The following is a 22,953-nucleotide window of genomic DNA, read 5'->3' as shown; positions in this document are numbered from 1 at the left end:
CTCTCGCTCTTTATTTTCAAACCAGAGTACAAACTCAACTATCACTCCCAGTGAGGGCATCTAACTGGATTCTGTGGCTCATACTCCACCGATAACGCAATCAAAGTCCCGTGAGACCTTCATAAGGCCGCTCTGGACTCTGAGCTCATCCACCTAGATGGTTTTTACCTGTTCAGCCGCCTCCATGTGTGATACATGGGCCAACAGCATCCATGCAAAAGAAACCAGTCATTAATTTCATTGTCATGTGACTCCAGGGGACAGTACACATTAATAAATGTGTTTCATTATTATGCATATGTCTTTATATTCCTTATGATTGATTCAGGAAAAAGGAAGCCATGCATTTTCTGTGACAAAGATGTCAGACATCATCAAGCAATAAAAAACAATACATCACATGCTTATTTATATTCCACTCCCAATAACATTTCAAAAATATTGTCTTTCTAGATTAATCACAAAATCTGCATGTGGCACGCAGACGGACAGCACTGAGACATGTTAACAAGGCAACTTGACTAATTGCAACACATGTACTTTGTAAATAAGATTATGGCTCAGGATTATCTAAAATAAGCAAAACAGAAAAAGACAAATGACAGCCATTCAGACTCTTTACAGAGGCAATAAAACAATCTACCATCTGTTAGAAAGACGAGTGATCAGGATGCATAAAAAACTAAAATTAGTCCCTGCTCCTTAGTATTTATCCCATTTATGATCTGTAATACATAAAATGTTATTCTGTTACAAGCATCATCTAATACGAGGCCAATTTATGATGAGTTATTCAACAAACATAGTCTGAAACCTCCCAATTATATTAATATGACTTTGTTAAGTATACATCCCACTAGTACAGCTATGAAATGCAAGGCTCCTCCAGCACTGACAGCAGTTCCCATTCCTGCCTTGTGGAAGGCCATGCCTCCTCCTGCAATGCACAGATACAGCTCAGTTGGTGATCAACAAGAAAAAAAGAGGAAAAAGAACAGCAAAATATCACAGTGTAGCTGCGATATCATGTGGCTGTTAGGGTGCATTCAGAATGTATCTGATCTTTTGTCAATGTGCAGGACTTTATTAAGGAAACATGCAGTGGTGGAAAGTAACTACGTACATTAACTCAAGTACAACACATTTAAGGTTCTGTGTAATGTTTATAGTGATACTGCACAACTCACAGGGAAACGTTGTGTTTCTTTACAATACATTTCACACCAATAGTATACTTTTCAGATTAAGATTTGACATAAAACAACAAATGAGAAAATAATGAAATGCAATACATTGTTGAAGATTAAACCAGTGGTTCCCAACCTGTTTGACTTGGGACCTCCTACAAAAAAAGCAATGTCTGGTTGGTGCACCTTGCAATGTTTTCAGATGTGTATAATGTGTTGTAAATAATGTAGCTAAAAGTACCTCCTGCTACAAAAATAAAGTGCTACATACGCACGATGCATTAGCAACCTAATGCATCGTGCATTTCGCTGGTGGTGTTTGTGTACTTTGTCTTAGTTGCAATGGCGTTTTTATACATTGTTGTATTGGCGCTTTTACTTTAGTAAAGGATGTGAATACCTCTTCTACCAATGGAAACATGGCTATTGGCCGTGCCTATGAAGTTTACTTTATCCTAAACAATGTTACCACCTCAATACGGATCCTTCTATGGTCTAGAACCAGGTCTGCCTCCTTACACCACAGTCTGAATGGTGCACTGCACTAAACTGAAGCCACGAGGACAGGAATCCTCCCATACTGCATAGCTGCTCAGAGGCAAAAGCCTTGCAGATTAGGCAAAGCTTTATCCAATTCCCTCATCATCCATTCTAGGACACTTTAGTAGGGCCGAAATGGAGCCGCAGCAAATTCCAGTACAAAAAGAAATCTGCCACAGCGAGCCCAGTATCAGCGTGTAACCTCGATGAGCAGGCTCATGTCTGTGCAAGCTGCTAAATCTACTCGCACCTCTACTTGGATAAGACGTAAACTGCTCATTCCTCATGTAATCAGAATAATTCAATAATTCTGGTGTTATTTTTTAGGCCAAAGTCATCAACACATTTTTTTTACCAGTGATCTTGTTAAAGCCCAATAGCCAGTGGCAATGACATGGTACATTTCCTGAAGCCCTGCATTCATAACTATTACAAAGAGATTCACTTTACACTATTAAGAGTCCTCTCAACCTTTTATAATTCAGATATATTATTAATCAAAGAGATTGACAAAGAAACTAATGGTTTGTCTGATTTTCACTGGGGCACAATCCAGCCAGCAATTGATTGTGGCACCAGGGACACCTGCAGCTTCAGAATACATTTTCACTTTCAGGAGGAGAGAAAAAAACATCACCACGAGGAAATATTGCCCCACCACATGAATATGCAGGGACTTGATACCAGCAGTGTCATTACTAATGTTGCTGCCAATTACAGAGCATGTCATGACACTGTGATTCATGAATATTCATCGTTGACTGATATAGACAGCAGCAGTATGCAGAGGCCTCTATTCCCATTTTACTGTCTCATTGTGAATGGTGAACAGGTACCTCCATCATACCATGGAGGCACCTTCCAGCTGCAAGACAAGCTGTTCCATAAGGCATTGCTAGTTAACAGTGTGTTATATAAAGGTGTATAAAAGTGATGAAGTGCTCCCTGGCTCTAAAGAGCAGGCATTAAAGCATATTAAGTAGACATTTAAGCTTGTAAAGTGGGAATCTAGAAATGGAAAGAAGACACTGAGCAAAGGGATGCCTTCAGGGTCGGGCTGTTCAATTCTCAGAAAGTTTGATACCTGCTGGTGCTTAGAAATGAAATGAGGTTTGTGCGAGGGACCAGCAGATTTTACAAACCTACTGGGCTTCAATTTAAGTGTGTGTAAGTGAGCGGATCAATTCCCTCCTCATTTCTATCCAGTTGCAGGGCTAACTAATGTTAAGTAGGAAGTGGATCAATCAGTGATTATGAAATTAGAAGAAGTGGAAAGCTCATTAGTAAAACCCATTTTCTCAGTTTTTTTCAATTATGTTCATACCTTTGTTCAGTGATGTGCTTAAATACCATTTTGAGGAAGCGGTGCTTCACAGAATATTTCCCTGTTCTACAACTATACATCGGCTCCTCTACACTTAAAAAACACTTAGAAAACACAGTTCTTACTCTACACGCTACTTCACAGGTAAGATATGCCATGCAACACATGAGATGGGCTGCCTAAAGGTGCTACATTCCATATTCAAAGCATTAATACCGCGGCAAACAAGTATTTGCTATCGAAATATATAATGGAATAGACAGAGAGAGAGAGAGAGAGAGAGAGAAAGAGAGAGAGAGAGAGAGATGACATCCAAAGCCTGAATCGACCCCTGGACGTTGTGGTTCAACCTTTTCTCACTCCCAATGTGCCAAACTGCAGCTTGGTCCTAGTTCCTCTGCTTCTGCTTTGCACAGAGGCACTCTTTATGCAAAGTACCCGACTTGCAATTAACTCCAATGTAAACACACCTGCATCATTATTACACAATCAGAGCTACTGAGGAAGAATAACGTGCGACATAGTCCACACATGGTAAGCAGGGGTGTGTGTGTGTGAGTGTGTGTGTGGTGGGACACTTGGCAGATTAAGGTGAGACTGTGTAGCGTGGTTATATGTCATATGCTGTAACCGATCAGCTACCAAGGTGGTCCAGATGTCGCCATGTTGAGAGCCGAATGAAGCCAATCTCTCGATCATATATGCGCTGAATTTGGAATTATGCATCTTTGAGTCAAAGTAGCAATAACACAATTAATACATATGCCATTTAGTAAAAGTACAGAACTATAAGCAAGCAAAATGTACTTAAAAAAATCAAACAACTACTCATTATCTTAATCAGAAAAGTAACTACAGCACAATATTGGACTCTGAAAATGTAGTGGAGTGGAAGTGTAATGTAGGACATTGAAATACTCAAGTAGAGTAAAAGCGCCAAATAATTTAACTTAACGTATGCTTGAATTAATATACTTTTATTACATTCCACCGCCTTGCATTAATGCCTCAATCATTGAACACTCTGAAAGATATAATAATATGCTGTCCCATCCATACCTTTAATAAGTACTGATTTAGAAGATAATTTGTCAATATGGAATTACCACTTCTATAAGTATCTGAATACATAATAACTGGAAATGACCACATCCAGTCTTCCTCCACTACATTAACTCATCACAACAGTTGTGAGACTGTATTGTACCTTTTCAAGCTGAAATGCAATCATGTTGCCACAGCTGTGCCACATCTGCAAAGACTGACTCTCCTGGAGAGGCACATGATTTGTGTGAGTGTAAATGATCTAAGAATTCATCATGGTCAGATAACTTTGTGTCCATGAAATGGGACATTGGAATGGATCCTTCCACACAAGTGATGCTGATGGTTGCCCGTGACGTGAGAACCACTTGCAAAGTGACGTAAGCGCTGACGTATACAGGCTGGAGCCGCGCTGTGTTGCAGTGACTAAAAAACCGTCCGGACTCAAAATTACTTTTGCGTTATAGAAAACTGCCATCTGAAGCCAAATCAGAAAGTAATTGGTTCATGATGAACGCGATGTTCATGTTCAGCGAGTCAAGTGTGATCACTGCTCACTTCCCAGTTCTCACCCTGAGGCGACCTTTCAGCCGCTGGTCTGACTGTAACTGAGATCCATAAACATCCTGCGACATTGCCATGAAGACAGCGTCTACTGTATATGTTTTACTGATAAAGCGCATTTTTTTGGAGATTTTCGTGTGTGTGTGTGTGTGTGTGTGTGTGTGTGTGTGTGTGTGTGTGTGTGTGTGTGTCGGTCTGTAAGCCAATGAAAAAAGATGTATCTCTCTCTCTCGCGCGCGCGCGCACACACACGCACGCACGCACGCAAACGCGCGCCCACTCACTAAAATTGGTAATGTCAGTAGACATTTACTCAAACAAAGTTACAAATATAATCTCAGGAAATGACTTCTGTGTGATTAAAACTAACTACTCACTTTCAAATGGCTGTCAATTAATTGCGCATATAAATGGGAAGTTAATTATTCTTGAGTAAAATGGCCAATTAAACGGCTAATTGTGTTTTCATTCCAAATGGTAAATGACTGACAGAAATACAGTGTGACCACGTCCTGTAGTGTTTTCACACACAAACTATATTTACATTGGTTATGCACACACTGTATGCATATGTGGTCAGTAGATTTCAGCACACAGTTCAAGCTTTTGTATTGATAAACTGGAAGCCTCCTGTAAAAAAACGCAAGTAGTGAAAGGTGGTCTAATTAGCACCATGAGGCAAGGAGGAGGGAACAAAAAAACTTTTACTACGTTATTTAGTCCCCGAATATTCACAGTGTGGAGAATTTGTAATGTACAAAACCTGCCACCAAGCATACCTGAAAACGAATGGGCGTGAACAGCCTTAATGGGGTTAGGTTAATTAAAAGGTTAATTGTAAGAAACAGACGCTGCTTGATGTATTGCTGGTGAACAATAGTGTCCTCTAGAGGTGAGTGTAACCATGATATACAGTTTCCCTTTTCACCCTCCTTGCACACTCTGTCCTTGTGTGCACTGAGTACAAGGCACGCACGCACGCACGCACGCACGCACGCACACACACTGTTCAGAATGATGGTTGTTCTGTGACTCCTATGATAAAGCGCCAATCCACTAGACATAGCACACGCCGCAGCTCGCGCTGTGGTGCTGGCTGCTGTAGCGTGCATGTGGCCATACCTCTCCACACATCTTGTTGCACCCTAAATGCGCGCTCCCTCCTCAGTTTGGCTTGATGCCCAGGCCAATATGAATGTTTAAAAATGTAGGCCAACTCCATTGGCTACAAGGTGCTGGTGTAAGATTACACAGAGATCAGTTATGCCATCGCTGCAGAACAATAAAGCCAAAAGATTATTTTGGCGACTGCGTCAACTTGAGCGTTTTTCTGCGTCACTCTCCATTCTGCCTGCTCCTATCACGTTTCCCTCTCTGGGGACCAAATTGGTTCCCTCATGACAACTGGCTTCAGGCCCGCTAATTATCCCCCCCTTCCTCCTCCAGCAGCTCTATAGCAGCTCTTTGAATAGGCTGCACACCCTGCAGACCCCACCCCATCTGAGGTCTAAATTTGGAACACAATTGAAATACAGAAATCCTGTCAGAAGATAACGAAGAATAATATTGACCCTCGCTTCATTAGGCCTATTTCATACAAGTGTAGTGAGTCTGGCGTATTAGCCACATTGTGACATAACTGTGCCAATGTGCACTCCTCTCAATGTTACACTTAATAACAACTATCAGGCATTGAATAATAAGCTCAATGCTCGCATGTAGATGTTTCTGCATGTGAGCTGTGTGTTTTAATACCAGATTATAAAAATGCACCTTTACAAGTTGGTTGCTGCAAAGTTTACATGTATTGTATGTTGAATTAACTGAATTGTCGGTACAAGCAATAACTGTGTTTTAATGTGGAGAAGAAAAAAAACCTGATTACACACATCAATATAAAAAAATTAAAAAAGTTTGCACCCGAGTGATAAATACAATAAAATCGCAGCACAGATTAATATCATCCCAAAACAAGCCTGACCCAAGTATACTGTGCACACACACACACACACACAAGTGTCTGAAGTGAGCCCGGAAGGGTTTAGCCTCCACTACATCTCTGCTAATGTCCATGTGGGAAGCAACATAGAACACATACCACAAGACAAACATATTCGCCAGAAAAATTGGGGCTTGAGAAAGTTCCCACGCGGATTGGTCCATGTCGGCGTCGACGCCGATGACGTCGCGCTGTGAAACACGTGGGCCACGGCATCCAGAGCTCACATAAACAAAGCCACATTGGCCAGACTGGGTAGTCGAAGCTGGTGTCGCTGTCAGTGCGCGGAGTCACACGGTTTGTCTGCCTGGCTTTGTTGGGTGCCGCCGCTCACGATTTGGAGCTTTTACAGAAATTGATGAATACCCCCTGCATGCTTATCGCATGGATTGAAAGTCACGATCCTGATGTGAAAAAGGTAAGATTCACTCATCTCTTTGCAACACAGTGCGCGTTACAGGCATCGCCTTCTCTGGAGCTTTTTTTTTATTGTCTTTTCTTTTTGTCTGTTTTCGCTGTTAAACTGAATTCCACAACTGAGTCTGACACAGACTGCATGTGCAGATGTGCTGCTGGTGTTTCACCAGAATTTAAGTTCTCACTAGAATGTCAAGTGCGCGAAGTTGTTCTGTTTATCACTCTCAACCACACACTTTTTAATCAGAAAAGAAGAAGAGCGTTTAATTCCTATATGCACGTATTTTGTATGTATCCATTCAAAGTTTTTTTTATGACAATTTAAACGCTGTGCATCATTTTAAATTGTTTGCAGTTTGTGCGCATTTGTGTTGGGGAAATCTGTCGTGGTCATTTTGAGATATTTGTTGCATTTGATAATCAATGTCAAAGTGATGTGTTTTATCAGGGAAAGATCCAGAACAGAGCCGCTTTCTTGAATCCTGACACCCATACGACTCCCGATAATACCCATTTCAAGTGTCACCGGAAAACTGTCAGAAGACTTGAGGTAGGATATGGAGAATTATTTACCAATAAAAATACAGACGTGTTATAGTTTCATCGTATTTTATTGTGAATTCACTTGTACACATACAGCTCTTTTAATCATGTTTATTCATTTTTTTTATTTAGAGCAAAAGTAGATTGCACACTAAACCGTAAGACTCTTTGCACAGTTTGAACATTTATTTAAAGGGATTTCTGATGTGTTTCTCCCGGTTTGGGTTTCAGCCATGCCCTGCGTTCAGGCTCAGTATGGATCATCACCACAAGGAGCTAGTCCTGCTTCCCAGAGCTACAGCTACCACCCCGCCGGAGAATACAGCTGCGACTTCTTAACACCTGAGTTTGTTAAGTTTAGCATGGACTTGACCAACACTGAAATCACAGCCACCACTTCTCTCCCGAGTTTCAGTACATTCATGGACAACTATAACACCGGTTACGACGTCAAACCGCCCTGTCTGTATCAGATGCCCCACTCTGAGCAGTCCTCTATCAAGGTGGAGGACGTCCAGATGCACAACTACCATCAGCAGAACCACCTGCCATCTCAGTCGGAAGACATGATAGCTCACTCTGGGCCTATGTACTTCAAACCCTCCTCGCCTCACGCCCCGAGTACACCAAACTTCCAGGTTCCGCCAAATCACATGTGGGAGGACCCTGGTTCCCTCCACAGTTTCCACCAGAACTATGTTGCGGCCACGTCTCATATGATGGACCAGCGCAAGAACCCAGTGTCGAGACTCTCGCTCTTCTCCTTCAAGCAGTCCCCGCCCGGCACTCCCGTCTCCAGCTGTCAGATGCGGTTCGACGGGCCGCTGCACGTCTCCATGAACCACGACAACTCGGGCGTGCACCGCGGCCTTGACGGCCAGAGCTTTGGGGTGCCCATCCGGAAGCAGGCGGGTCTGGCCTTTCCTCACTCCCTGCAGCTCGGCCACGGGCACCAGCTGGTGGACAGCCAAGTGCCATCGCCCCCGTCCCGAGGATCTCCGTCAAACGAGGGTCTGTGTGCGGTCTGCGGGGACAACGCAGCCTGCCAGCATTATGGAGTGAGGACCTGCGAGGGCTGCAAAGGATTTTTCAAGGTGGGCTGACATGACAGCAACCGTGAATCAGTGTCACTGTTATTACATGAAAGATATGCTGTGTGTTCCTTATTAGTCACGGCGCCCGGGAGTTATATAGCATGCATCAATTTCCCACCAAAAAAATATTCATAAACACAGGCTGAACGTCGGATAGGATTGCAGTTACAATGTGGGCCCCGTTAAATATTACAGACCTAAAAGTGTCTGCCTAAAATAACTTTATATGACAAGCATATCTGTCCATACATAGTTGATCTCAAAGGAATAAGTGAAATATGAAAGACCACGAGTGTGTATTTTCTGCGCGCTCTATTCCCTCTTGTTGGCTCCCAAACAGGAGATGAGACAGATATTATATCGTTTTTATCTTTTCATTTTTTTAATGTTTTTTTTAAATGTTGTATCACTTGTGCAGCAAACCGCAGTCCGTGTTCTACATGTTTTATCGCTTTGGAAATAAGCCTGCAGAGTGACATTATGCTTTTCTTGCTTTCCAGCGCACCGTTCAGAAAAATGCAAAATACGTGTGTTTAGCGAATAAAAATTGTCCTGTTGACAAACGCCGAAGAAACCGTTGCCAGTTCTGCCGTTTTCAGAAGTGCATGGTCGTCGGAATGGTGAGAGAAGGTATGTTTAGACCATGTATTACATTTTATGCCAGTAGTTTAGATTCATGACCACTTGTGCGTAATAGTTTGTTGGATTGTTATTTTTTACCACATTTAAGTATTTACGTACAACAACAGGAAGGCATATTAATGACTCGTCATGTATTTCTTCCAATGGAGTTGTCCGAACTGATAATCTGAAAGGTCGGAGAGGACGACTACCATCCAAACCCAAAAGTCCACAGGATCCCTCCCCACCCTCGCCGCCGGTGAGCCTCATAAGCGCACTTGTTCGGACCCATGTGGACTCCAACCCCTCCATGTCTGCTTTGGACTACTCCAGAGTAAGTAAAGTGCCATGATTCCAGAAATAAAACACACACAGCACTTAAAAAGAAAAAAAGTTGACAGCTACTACTCCGGGAGAAAACCGAAAGAACAAGATTGACGGTCTTTTTAATTTAGTCCTGCTTTTAGGTAACAATGCATTGCCTCGCAAGTTGTGTGTAATACATCTCCTAACTTTGTCAGGCTTTTAATGTGGCATATTTCCCCCTAAGTAAATTGCGTTGAAATAGAGAACTTAATAAAACAAGACATGAATTTAATCGCGAAAAGGCACCCTCTCCCTCTTGGAAATGGGCATTGGCAATTTCACGGATTATATATTTTAAAGGACCTCATTAACGCGCTGTTTAAATTAAATTCCAGTTCCAGGCTAACCCTGACTACCAAATGACTGGAGACACCACTCAGCACATCCAGCAGTTCTACGATCTCCTGACGGGCTCCATGGAGATCATCCGGGGCTGGGCGGAGAAGATCCCCGGTTTTGCTGATCTACAGAAGCAAGATCAAGATCTCCTCTTTGAATCCGCCTTCCTTGAACTTTTTGTCTTGCGGCTGGCGTACAGGTAAGCCGCGTAATTATTAAACAAAACAATCTTGGCTTTAGATAATCATCAGCTCCTCCTTCAAGCTTCATTGCTTTTGGTTTTATTAGCTGCCCAATAATAAGAAGGCTGTTAAATTCCCATTTATTGGCAAGCGTAATTAACGGCATTCTCTTGTTAATTGCAGGTCCAACCCAGTCGAAGGCAAACTTATTTTTTGTAATGGAGTGGTGTTACACAGGCTACAGTGCGTCCGTGGATTTGGAGAGTGGGTGGACTCTATCGTAGACTTTTCTTCCAACTTGCAGAGCATGAACATCGACATCTCAGCTTTCTCCTGCATTGCAGCTCTCGCCATGGTAACAGGTGCGTAAAGGCGGCTGCTGCTTTGGAAACTATGCCTGCGCTCCAATGCAAGCAAAGGAGAGACAGTTAATTAATGCATCGGAAATAACTTATCTTTTTCCTCTTTTTTTTTCTTTCAGAGCGACACGGGCTAAAGGAACCCAAACGAGTCGAGGATCTCCAAAACAAGATAGTCAACTGTCTCAAAGATCAAGTGACTTTCAATGGCGGTGGATTGAACCGTCCCAACTACTTGTCAAAACTCTTGGGAAAGCTCCCTGAACTGCGCACACTGTGTACCCAAGGTCTGCAGCGTATCTTTTACCTAAAACTAGAAGATCTAGTCCCTCCGCCAGCAATAATTGACAAACTTTTCCTCGACACCTTACCTTTCTGAGTCTGACTCGATGGCAAGACCTCAAAGAACTTCCAAAAGACTGTTTAAGAGTCAGACTCGACAGGTTTTTAACGTTATTATTTCGGAATATTTGCAAGCTCCGTATAGGCTAATTGAACAAACAGTACGCATTATGAGTAAGTATTCATGAAAAAAAAAAAAGAATAACAGAAGGAAGACTGTGTAGGCCTTTTTTTCATTTGATTGCCAAACAAGTGAATCGGAATTTCTCTCCGGTGGACAAATTGTCAACAAAGTAAATCCGGTTTTACAATCATACTGTTTATTTAACATCGGCTCTACTGATTCAGCATCAGATGTAGTATACTCCATTTATATATATGACCACTCACGCGCACACACATGCACACACGCACATTCACTGTATATTATTATAGATTATGTGATGCCAATGCATCGGTTTATAACATGTGTACAAAGTTTGTTATAATGAACATTTTCTTTTCTTTTCTTTTCTGACTCGTGCCTATGTGTTTCTGACAGGATCCCAAAAAGTATCCAGAAAAGACAACGCATGTTCTAGTTTGATTTTGTTTTCCTTTTCCTTTTCTTTTATAGGCACTTGCTGAGGTGATGTCTATATATAATATATACCGGACACTATGTAGTCTGCTAGATTTGATACAGATTCGTAGTTATGGCACTCCTTTTATGTATGACGCATATGTGGAAAAATATCTCATCTGTATAGAAAATGAGGGACCCATGGTGTTTGTAAAACTGTCAGACATTCCTTGTTTGTATGTGCTGTAAGTATTGTTGCTGTTGAATATAAACGTTTCTATATATTTATTATTTCTATTGCCAAGAGCTACACTAAGCATGGTGCAATTTAAACGATTTCAAACCATCCAAGTCATGCTGAGCACGTTGTCTATGTTTTATGTCTTATGAACGTCTAGGTAGTTATGATTTAACACGTTTTGGAAATGGAAAACTCCCATCTTATATCAAGAGGTTCATGAGTGTGTGATATAGGCCCACATCTTTGACATCATGATGTACTTATAACTTCTGTAACGCATTTGGTGCCGGATTAAAAAAAACTTTAGAGAGAAATAAATATTTAATGTTTACAAATAAAACTTTAAAATCAATTCTTTGCTAAATAATTTCTCTGAAATTAATTTATTCTTTAAATTAAGACATATCTGGTCGGAAGGAGCTACTTTAGCACGAGAGAGACAATATAATTTGGGAAATCAAACTTATTCAAATTTTCTTAAGTATTGTGATCGGCTCTTACAGACATATTAAATCAAACATGTTTTAATAAGTTATTTATTTTGATATCTTACTTAAATTAATTGTGACATTTTGTAGACCTAGTTAGGTGAAAAAGTAAATTGGCGCATTTAAAGACTAAGAATATTTCACAGGCCTATTCATGTTTCATGTTGATTTTAAATGATCTGCTTCTATAAAAATATGTTGCACATATTTCATCATTCTAACCGTTTTATTTAAGCCGAAACTGAGCGAATATTTCAGTCATCAAAATTGCACAGACTCAAAGAAACACCGTAAAGCTTTCTCCTCTATATTTCATATATTCGAATTGTGAAGAAGAAAAATAGATTGTCCTGACACACTCCAGGCTGTTGAGACATCGTTTCATTCTCTAATGTTTATTTGATTTGACAAAGGAAAAAGCCGAAACGGATTAAATATGCGTCTTCATTATTCGCTGATTCGGGATAAAAAACTAATAGACAACCGAACAATTAAAAAAAAAGACATCGGATTTTACGTTTCAGTCTGTTCCTCTTGATGCTCTTTGTTGGTCCCAAAGTTGATGGCAATGAAAGTTTGAGGATGTGTTTCTGAACAGACTTTCAGGATAAAAAAATCTAACGGCCACCTTTATATTATTTAAATGTGTATAGGAGATCAGTTGCGCTTCATTCGCCTTCACCTTTATCACACAGACTGTGCACCTGTTTTACTCTGATGATGAGTCCGACCAGCCAGCACCTAAACCTACAGAGCTCCCATAATATTACAAAGCCAAATAAAGTGCAGCTGAAAAGAACACATTTCTTGTGAAATTAAATCCTGTTGAGCGCAGCTTCACCCTGTGAGTCACAGCGCAACACTTTGCGGCGTAATTTGCAATTATGAGTGAACAAGAAAGATACAATAGCAGGAGCAATTTTCTCTTACTTACGGATTTAAAGTTATCGTTTTTTTTTCTTCCAGAGCCTAAAAAGTGACCTCGTTGTGTATTGTAGTGCAATAGCAGGCATAAGCCCGTTATAGCATCAACCTCCCACAAACCCCCCCGGGGACTCCAGGGTCCGCACCTCTGATTTCGGTCGGCTAAAAAAAAAGTCCAGCTCCTTTAACCGCATTTAATGATCGCCCTCATATACCACTACAAGTCAAGCCACTGTTTTGAGATGCTGCCGCGCATCAAATCAGCGGAGAAGAAAGTCATTAAGAACTGTTTATAACACGGCAGTGATTGGCCTGCACGAAGTGCAGCAGCGGCGCTGTCACAACGCCTCTCCTTTAGTCTGCCAGAAGAGGTAGTGACGCCAGGCTCTGAGGCATGTCTGGGACTTATCCTCCCTGATTCCACATTTATCACATGATCAAGATGAAGGGAACAGCTTATTTTGAGAGATATTAGCAGCAGGCAATAAATTGTCTAAATAATTAGATCGTCAGTGTAAAGTGCTAATTCCAAGGCAAACTGGGATTACATTCAGAACCAGTTTGCTGACATTTAGCAGATCTGTTGAAAGGGTGCATTACAGTGTCACAAGTCCTCTCTATTGACTCAAAGTACAGTTAGGCTTTAAACATGTCTTTCTCAGCACAATAAAACATGACACAAACAGCTAATACATCTGTCAGTGTGTGTGCATGATTATATATGCTCAAGGACTTTGAGTCTAAATTAATTAAAGAGCCTATGACTTCATTTCCTCCCTGCACTTGACATCAGCGGAAGGGTAGACATGGCGGTGTCAGCACAAGTGGGGCTAGAAGGGAGAAAAGAAAGAAAGTTGCCCGTCTTCAGCTCTGGCACAAAGAACAACAAACCAGTGGCAGCAGGTGCAGGTGGCCATCTTCCAAAAAAAAGAGCCGGTGTATCTGCTGCTAAGTTCTTGTACACAAAGTGAGAATCAAATGATCAGACTGAGTCCCAGCTTCTGAGAACGCTGCTTCCAATTCACAATACCACAAATAGATGCCACACACACACAGACACACACACACACACACACACACACACACACACACACACACACACACACACACACACACACACACACACACACACTCATGGATGATATGTTGCACCCACACCTGCACGTTTGTCTAATTCTGTGATTTTAAGTGTAGCTCCGCTGCAGGAGTTTTCACTGACGTCAGGAGCCGGTCCCCCAACAACAAAACTGAACAAGGATATAAGTTGTTTTGACTCCAATTTGAAATGTTGTAATTCTTTGCAAAACGGTTCCCATGTTGACGGTGTGGGGTGTGACGTGGCTTCGGTCGAGAGGTCTAATGTGTGAATGACCATGTTGGGAGGCCAAGATAAGACGGGCCGTTTGCCTCATCCGATCCCCGTGGTGGGAGAGCACTTGACCTTTCACCTTGGCTACATGGGAACTTGTTGGACAGACCTCTGATGAGGAAAAAACTCTGTTGCTCAATCTGCTTGTGGAATTACATCTTGAGCAATCAGTGAAAGATACTAGAATGAAGAATTATAAAGATGCACAAATATGCATGCTACATTTCATCTGACTAGAATTAAGCGCGGAGGAAATGACAGTCATGTCTTTCTCCACATTTCATGTGAGTGAGTGATACGTTTATTAGAAGGCTTGTGAGCAAGACATGATATAGATCCACATGAATCGCTTCATGACTAAAACATGCTCTTTATTACTTGACTTTCCTTCAAACGAAAGTGATTCAAACAACTGGTCTGACTTTCCAGTACGTCAGCGCACTCTGGATGTTATGTCGCTTTCACCCATACAGGTTGCATTCCACCTGTCTCTGCAGCAGTCCTTGTTTATGTTCCACTTTTCAATAGTTCTGCTACTCTTTATTCATTCTGCGCATTCGGTCGACTCCCAGAATCACTTCCTCTCATGTTACCTTTCCCTCTGTTCAGGCAGGCTGCTGTTCGAGCCCGCAGTAAAACATGTTGATTACACAACTTATGAATCTCATGAGTCCTTCCGACTATAGCTCTAAACAAAATGAATGAATAATGAGTTGAATGATGGCGCTTTGGATATGACTGCCTATAGTTATATTGCTGTGACTATTTGATTTACCATATTGAAATGCTGATGATTGTCCAATAAATAATGCAAAAAAATGATTTCCAAGTGGCGAGGCAGGGAAAGAAATCCACCTTGCATATAGATGGGAGTGAGCCGTGTCTGTCCCTCTCAGCCTGTGGCCCAGAGCAGCTTTATCATTCATAGGACTAAACAGACAATCAATTCTGCAGCCATGTATGAAGGATGAAGGGATGCGACAAGCTGTGAATGATGAGGAGCCAAAAATCAAAGGCCTCACTCCTTCTTAGCTCTAATGGCCATTACCAGCCCAGACAGCACCAGTAAAATGAGGTTAATCATTTGCACAGATCCTTTCAAAGAAGATTGACTGGACTTGACGCCTAGTTAGATCACTCATAAATATTTACTTCATATTAAACAGCTGTGTATGCTCTGTTATTGCACATTGATTTCTGACGGATGCTATCAAATTATTGTTTCAAGTGTGGTCAAGTTAGAACCACTAATGCAATGCTTGTAACGGGACTCAATTATGCTAACCATAATATATTATTAATACAATGAGATTGACTGGACATTGTGCGAGAGAGGGAATGCTTCAGGTTTCTGTGGGAAACTGAGGATTTGGTGGAAAGTAGAGTGAGTTTTTACAAACTATCATATGATCACCAGAAACCACCAGTTTGAATCTTACGTTCAGTGTTGATATAGGTAGTACACGCCGAGTAGAATAGGCCTGCATGTATCAGTATTGAACACACAGGCTCGGTCCTTTGACCTTATTGATAAAATGAAATCGGAAATTTCCTTTATAGAAAGACAAAATGTTTCCTCGGGCAGACATGTTTCCGATTCAATTAGTTTTAATGAAGCCGGTGCTCAGTGGTCACTGAAGTAGAAAAAACATGCATAAATGCCTGATGGTAATAGAGGACATATTAAGAAGGAAGGCATCGGACACACAGTGCGTGTTTCTAAGTGGCGCAAAAAAGCCTCTATCAGGCCGGTAGGAGCCAGTGGCTTGGGAAGCAGTGAATTATATGAGCCTCAAATGATGCATTAGGATCTCTGGGGCGAGGCTTGAGGAGACTGAGGAGCAAACTGTAAAAAAAACACACGGGAAAATAATCTGGTTTTGATGACGCATGTGGGGGTATCGCCAAGCAGACGGTAAAGTCATACCCTTCACAAAAAAATAAATCACATTTACATAATGGTATCATAGTAGTCTAACCTTGAAATCAATGTATTCTTCGATTGATGTTATTTTAGTTATTTGATGGAGTCTTAAAAACGCCGCTCATTACCTGCTTTTTGTAATGACCCTCATTTACACCTGCTACTGTGACAATGTGACTGGATGTGGGGCTGCAAACTATCCTCCTCCCCCCTCTGATGGCAGTGTGTAAAATGTCAACATGGTCAGATGCACTGGCTCAGTTCCGGCAAGAATATGCCCTCATCCAGTGTTATGGTTTGTGCCGCTGCTCCATGTGAAGTGAAACATATTAAACACACCCATGCACATGTAATGTGTTCATGTCTCTGAGTCAAATTGTGTGTGTGTGTGTGTGTGTGTGTGTGTGTGTGTGTGTGTGTGTGTGTGTGTGTGTGTGTGTGTCTGGTCTTCTATCATCTAAGAGTTCCTTCCAGTCTTTCGCAGCCCTCTTCATATGCATTTAGTCTTGTTGAATTAAAGCAACCCAGATAAAAGGCAGGTACTTGCGTAGGAGTCTAAGGTGCTGACTATGTAGTTGCGACGTCACTGGTTTGATTCCAGCGGGAGAAATGTGTTGCATGTCATTCACCCAATTCTCCCTTGCCTGATTTCCTGTATGTTTCTACTGTCTGTTCCAAAATAGGTTTAAAATGTCATCAACATAAATAATTTAGAAGACTACAGGTGTAGCAAAAGGTACGTTTCCTTTGGACAAATGTAGAGCTACACAAAAATGATATCTATCGAGGGATTTATTTAAGGTTCAACCCGAAAATTAGTGACTTCGAGCACCAAGACCTCAGTTGTGTTGCCCCTTGATTAAACAAACAGTGTAAAAGGGTTGCTCAGGTGTTGCAGCTATAAAGTCATAAATCCCAGTAGAGATCAAATTCCCTCAGAATTGTCTGCATCCGGCCTCTTCTCTGGTTTGCTGCTAGTGTATGCATGAATTTCTTTGTGCATGAACACATACACTATTGGCAAGTACACGCGGAATGACAACACAAACAGATGTGCGTATTGTCGTGATAGTTTTATAAAGCTCTCGTAGCACATGTAATTACACATCTACAGTGAGAAGGTGCCAATAGATATTAGAGTGGCGGGTCTTGAGGGGTCAAGAGGGGAACATTGTGTGTGTGTGTGTGTGTGTGTGTGTGTGTGTGTGTGTGTGTGTGTGTGTGTGTGTGTGTGTGTGTGTGTGTGTGTGTTGGACAAAAGAGAAGGGGAGAGGGGGTGGGGTGTGTCACAACAGACAGAAAAGATCCCGCCCGGGCTCCCACACAGCTTTGTCATATCACGAGGAGATTAGGAACACACACATGTCAAGCTAGGCAGAGCCTGCTGCAATAATGCACCTGCCAGCTCTCAAGATCCACTCAACCCCTGTTCAACCTCTTGTTCCTGCAAGCTAACACAAAAGCACACACACCCACACACACAACATTTCTAAATATTGATCCCCTTCCTAAATGCGCACATGAAAACAGAAGGACATAATATGGAATCAGTGGGAATTAATGAATTGATAGACAGTATGAAGCATATCAATACATCAAATGCAATGTGATAATTAAAGTTGAAGGAAAATGTAGTTCAACACACAAGCAATAAAAAACACAAAATATTGAAGACATGAAAAGGTTGGGATCTGGGGAAAGTGGATATTTTACATGAAAAACCTGACGGGAGAAGGTCGTTGTCCCTCTTCATGACAGAGTTCCCCAAGAAAAGGGGAGAGAGGAGAGGCTCAAAAAGATTCATCTCCACCTAGATTCAAGGTCATCCAACCTAGTCATCCTAGAAGCACTTGAAAAATATGGAGTGAAGACTGGAGATATTCTTCTCCCCAAAAAGGAGTACGGAGGGAAGACCGACTGAAGAGAATCACTGACCTTCAAACAAGCTCTCTATCCATATAGAGTAGGGGAAGACATGCACAATCCATCAAAAATGCACATGAACTTTCCCTCTTCAAATAGTTCCCGCTTGAATAGCAGTCAATGGATCAACTATGAATATTGCATGTACTGAATTGCAGGAGGTTCAGATTGAATTTGCTGCGAAAACCCCCCCAAAAAAACCAAATCTGTGATATTAGAATATCAATTTTAAGCTTGAGTCTCAAAGATTACGTTTTGAGTATACAAACAGATTCCGAAACAGTGAGTGAGCGAGTCTCTGTTCATGTTTAAATAAATGTGTAAAGTAAAGTAAGTGCGTAAACAGTTAAATCATCTAAAATGTAAAGAGAAGAAAAGACGTGCAAGATGTTATTGAAAAGTGTAAAAAATAATTCAGAATCCACACTATGGTCATGAAATTGCCTTTTGCCACAGTCCCTTTTCAAGAATGGAAAGATCAGTGTTAATTTTCAGCCGTTCTTTGATTGGATGAACCTGCCTCCCTCTTGCACGACATGGCTACCACAGGTCAGTGGCTGGTGCAGTGTAGCATGAAACAAACAAATAGAAAAAGGCACCTTGTGGCACTTGACTCTCGCCAGAATGCAACTGACGGCAAGCCTGCCAGCGTCCTGTAATAACGGCCGGTCCCTCCTAACCAAAGGCTTGAGAGAGAAAGAGAGAGAGAGAGAGAGAGAGAGAGGAGAGGAGGGGTGGTGGGGAGAGAGGGAAGAGAGCTGGGAAAGGGGGAAAACATGGATCTAGAGCTGGAGATAAGGATGATGGAGAGAGAGGTGGAGGAAATGATGGGGAAAGAGTCTAGCATGTTAGTGTTCTGAAATCCAGGAAGGGCTAAAACCAGAATAGAACCAGCTGCACTGAACATAGATTAAATATTGAACAGCAAAAGTATTCAATCGTTTGATTGAGAAACACAAATGATGAATTGTGACAGAGCGGTGAGAACCAGTGGAGCACGCTCACGTGCATCAACAGCACGCCTGGCTATGTCAACAAAGCAAGGAGAAGCTCAGATAACAACAGTAGAAAAACAAATACATAAGATATACATGCTGCTAATCATATAGGAAATCCACAGATTTTACACATCAAGTTTATTTACAGATCTTGAAGAGTACTACTGCATATATGCAAAGCTGTATAAGGGGCTTCTCACATGTTGCATCTAAAAATAAGTGCAAAACGCCAGCCGTGCATCTTTCATTCTTTTATCCTACTGCTGTTACTAGGCAACCAAAACGTGTACGTTTTGATGACAATGAGGTTGCGGTAATTTTAAACAAAGTCCAAACGGAGATGCATGGATTTCCAGCACCTTAAATCCCTCACCGTAGCTTCACTGCTCCCTTTGTCTGTGTCAGTTTGACCTTTCAACCGGATGTGTATTGGACGGAAAGGCTGAAGCAAGTAAAATAGTCCATTGGACAGATAGTAAAGCTGCAGGTAGCCCGACACTAATTTATTAACTTCTCTTCTAAATTCCTTGACTGATATTTACGGAAGGAAGACAATATATCTCCCAGATGTATTTGGTTGTTCCAAATGTTAAACAATTTTTATCTCCGGGTGCAGCCGTGGCACTATAAGACTACAAGTTTAAACATTAAAAAAATGTGTGAGTGTGGTGATAGAAAGAAGAGAGCTTACCAGAAAGCTGTTGTCTGCTCCTCATCTCTGCTCGAGGCCAGAAGCTCGAGGCTACAATAGCTATTACTAACACTAGCCCAATAGTGCAGAAGGACCTTTATTTAGATCAAATAATGGACTGACTTTTTACTGTACTCAAATCTATAAATAATCTAAACACTATTGTGTTTTAAGACAGCTCTCCAGCAGTCCATGCAACATTGAGAATATATATAAGATAGCAAAGAGGAGGAGAAGGGACAAGACAGGAGAGAGGGGGATGGAGGACAGGAGAGCCGGGCCGATCATCCTGTGATAAGACGAGGAAAATAAGTCTGATTATCAGAGAGGCCGGCAGCATTAGACAGACAGTTGGAAGTCATCTCAAAACTCAAGAGGGAAGAGACAAGACAAGAGGTCACAATTATGCCCCGCTAGCTGCACTCCCCTCCTCCTCATGAAGTCCTCTAATATATTCGGTTAGTTCCTGTATGGCGCGGAGGGGAAATTCTAATTAAAGGATGGGGGGAATTTTGACACATGTGAGGCAGAGATCAATATTTAGCACCATAATCAGCCATTCCTGATGGCTTGACGTTGTCACTGCGAGCAGACTGCAGCTCTCCATTAGAGGGCTTGGGAAGGAGCAGACGAGCAGGCGGACAGGAAGTCAGCCAAGCAGGCAGGCTGCAGAGAGACGCCAAACTCCCAGCCATCATGAATCAAAGCAAGTGATGCCTCTCCTGCTTCATTTAGCTCTGCTTTTTATCTTCATTCATCCTCTTAAGGGAGAAAAGTGAACTCTGTCAGACTGGTTTGTGACAGGGGGGGGCAAGAGAAGTGGAAAAGAAAGGAAGAAAAATACCATAGAGGGGAAACGGTAGATCAGAAGGAAATGCAGCTGTCAGGACTTTGGACTGTGAGATGATTGTAAGGTACACAGATGGTCCTGTCTATTGTGCAATTTTCTCTTTTCGTTTGATACATATTTAATTTTAATTTCAAATGGTGGTGGAAGAAGTATTTTAATCTTTTACTAAAGTAACTGTCGCAATAACACACTGTGAAAATATTACATTACAAGTAAAAGCCTTGCATTGAAAATTGTATTTCCTCAGCAAAAGTGCAAAAGTTTTACTAGTAAAATACAACTAAAGTATATAACGTAAAAGTACTCATGAAGCCCAAATATGCACCCTGTGAGTGTGAAATGATTGGTTCGTTGAAGCTGGTGGAGGTGGAGCTCAGAAGAGACATGAACCTATAACAGCATATCTGACACGCTCATATGTCTTGTGTGTATGATCTTCATCTGTAAAGTGACTAGAAACTAGTAGAATATTCCCCTATGAACTGAGTAGGAGTATAAAGTAGTATGAACTGCAGACACAAGTAAAGCACAACCATAAATGTGTAATTAAGTGCAGAACTTGAGTCTAGGTATTTTGTTTCATTCCAACATTTAATTATTTTTTTTAAAATTTATTTTTATAAATGGCATATTTCATCGTAACCACAATTACCGTATTCATTTTCCAAACCGGCACGCGCACACACTCTCACGCGCACACACAACATTTGTGGCGTGTGAACAAGGCTGCTCAGCTGACATGGATAGGGACTACTGACTCAGTATCAGGAACATGGTGTTGTTTCCTGAAGGCAAGGAGAGAGGGCGAGGGGCAACGGAGGGGGCATGTGGAGGTGTGTGTGTGTGTGTGTAGGTGGGGGGCGGGGGGCAGTCCAGCCCAGGGTGTCCCCTGTCTCCATGTGTCAGCCCATCTCCTTGTTCTTGCATGTCAGTGACACACACGTGGGTACTTACCAACCCAAGTTGCTCCAATTAATGGCTGTCCCACTGCGCTGTCCGTTGTGCGGTATGCTAGCCTGGGTGACAAGATATGGTCTGGGATCTGTCTCTCCAGTGACATAAGGAAGGAATTTTAAGAGGGAAAAATGATGCAAACACACACCACCTCATGCTGCGCCAAGATAGGTAGATAACAAAGACTCTTGTAAATGAGTGGCAGCGAGGAAGGCATTGAGGATTCTCTAATTACTTGCTGCAATCTATCTAAGTCACTGGCCTTCTAATTTGATTTATCAGAATGCATGAATTCCCTTGGAATAATGCCCTTATTAGAAGGACAGAATTGACGGGGGTACAAGAGGTCTGCCGAGAGGAGGAGGAGAGCAGAGATTTAAGCATCAATTACAGTCAAAAAGAGAATTAATAGTTATTAATCCACAAACATAGCCATCGTTCTCTCTGCTGCCTCTCTGCCACTTGGAGACGATCCTCTTCACACTTGCCCCGCTACATGCACACACACACTTCCACGGCGTGCACAGACACAAATAACAGCATACAGAATACATACATGTAAACAAGCACAGTACACCTACAAACAAACAGACGCAAACCAACATGCACAACACCCACACCCATCTATTCAAGAATCAAAATACAGAAAGAGACTGCAGAACTGAGGGGAAATGAGGAACCAAAAAAAGAAAAGGAATCACGTATATAAAAAAAGACAATAGTAACAAAGCTAAGATACCATAAATATCTCTTACTGTGGACAGTTGGTATCATTTGGCCTGCCGGTAGATCAAAGGTCTTTAACTCTTTAACGAAATTCTTGACTGACAAATTCAATTGCTGTCAGTCTTCCAGGGCCCTCAATGTAATATGTGCCTTTTGATTCAATTTACCCTGCAAATACATACATATACATATTGTTTATCTGGTTATGGGCCCACAAAAATCAATACTTATATCTGTGCTTTGTCATTCCTAAGTGCATCATGAAATAGCAAGATATCCCTCTAATTGAATCGTACAAAACCACATAGATTGCTAATTTTGTGCTATTAAGCTAAACAACATTTACAATGTCTTCTTTTTTGCCTGTTGATGACTCTTATTT

The 22,953-nt window shown here is 41.7% G+C and overlaps 1 protein-coding gene across 1 annotated transcript; it reads left to right on the top strand.

Moving 5' to 3' along the window:
* Positions 1 to 7,851: 7,851 nt before the first annotated feature.
* nr4a2a (nuclear receptor subfamily 4, group A, member 2a) lies at positions 7,852 to 10,958 on the top strand (the record flags this gene model as incomplete). The annotated part of the gene is made up of 6 exons (XM_079231205.1): positions 7,852 to 8,712; positions 9,213 to 9,342; positions 9,504 to 9,667; positions 10,035 to 10,237; positions 10,404 to 10,582; positions 10,702 to 10,958. 6 exons carry the CDS (start codon positions 7,852 to 7,854, stop codon positions 10,956 to 10,958), a joined length of 1,794 nt encoding a protein of 597 aa, XP_079087331.1.
* Between the last annotated feature and the right edge of the window lie 11,995 nt (positions 10,959 to 22,953).

The sequence above is a fragment of the Taurulus bubalis genome (assembly GCF_910589615.1).
Source record: "Taurulus bubalis genome assembly, chromosome: 15".
In the NCBI taxonomy this organism is placed as follows: domain Eukaryota; kingdom Metazoa; phylum Chordata; class Actinopteri; order Perciformes; family Cottidae; genus Taurulus; species Taurulus bubalis.
The sequence above is the reverse complement of the archived record's forward strand: the minus strand, read 5'-3'. Positions and strand labels throughout refer to the sequence as shown.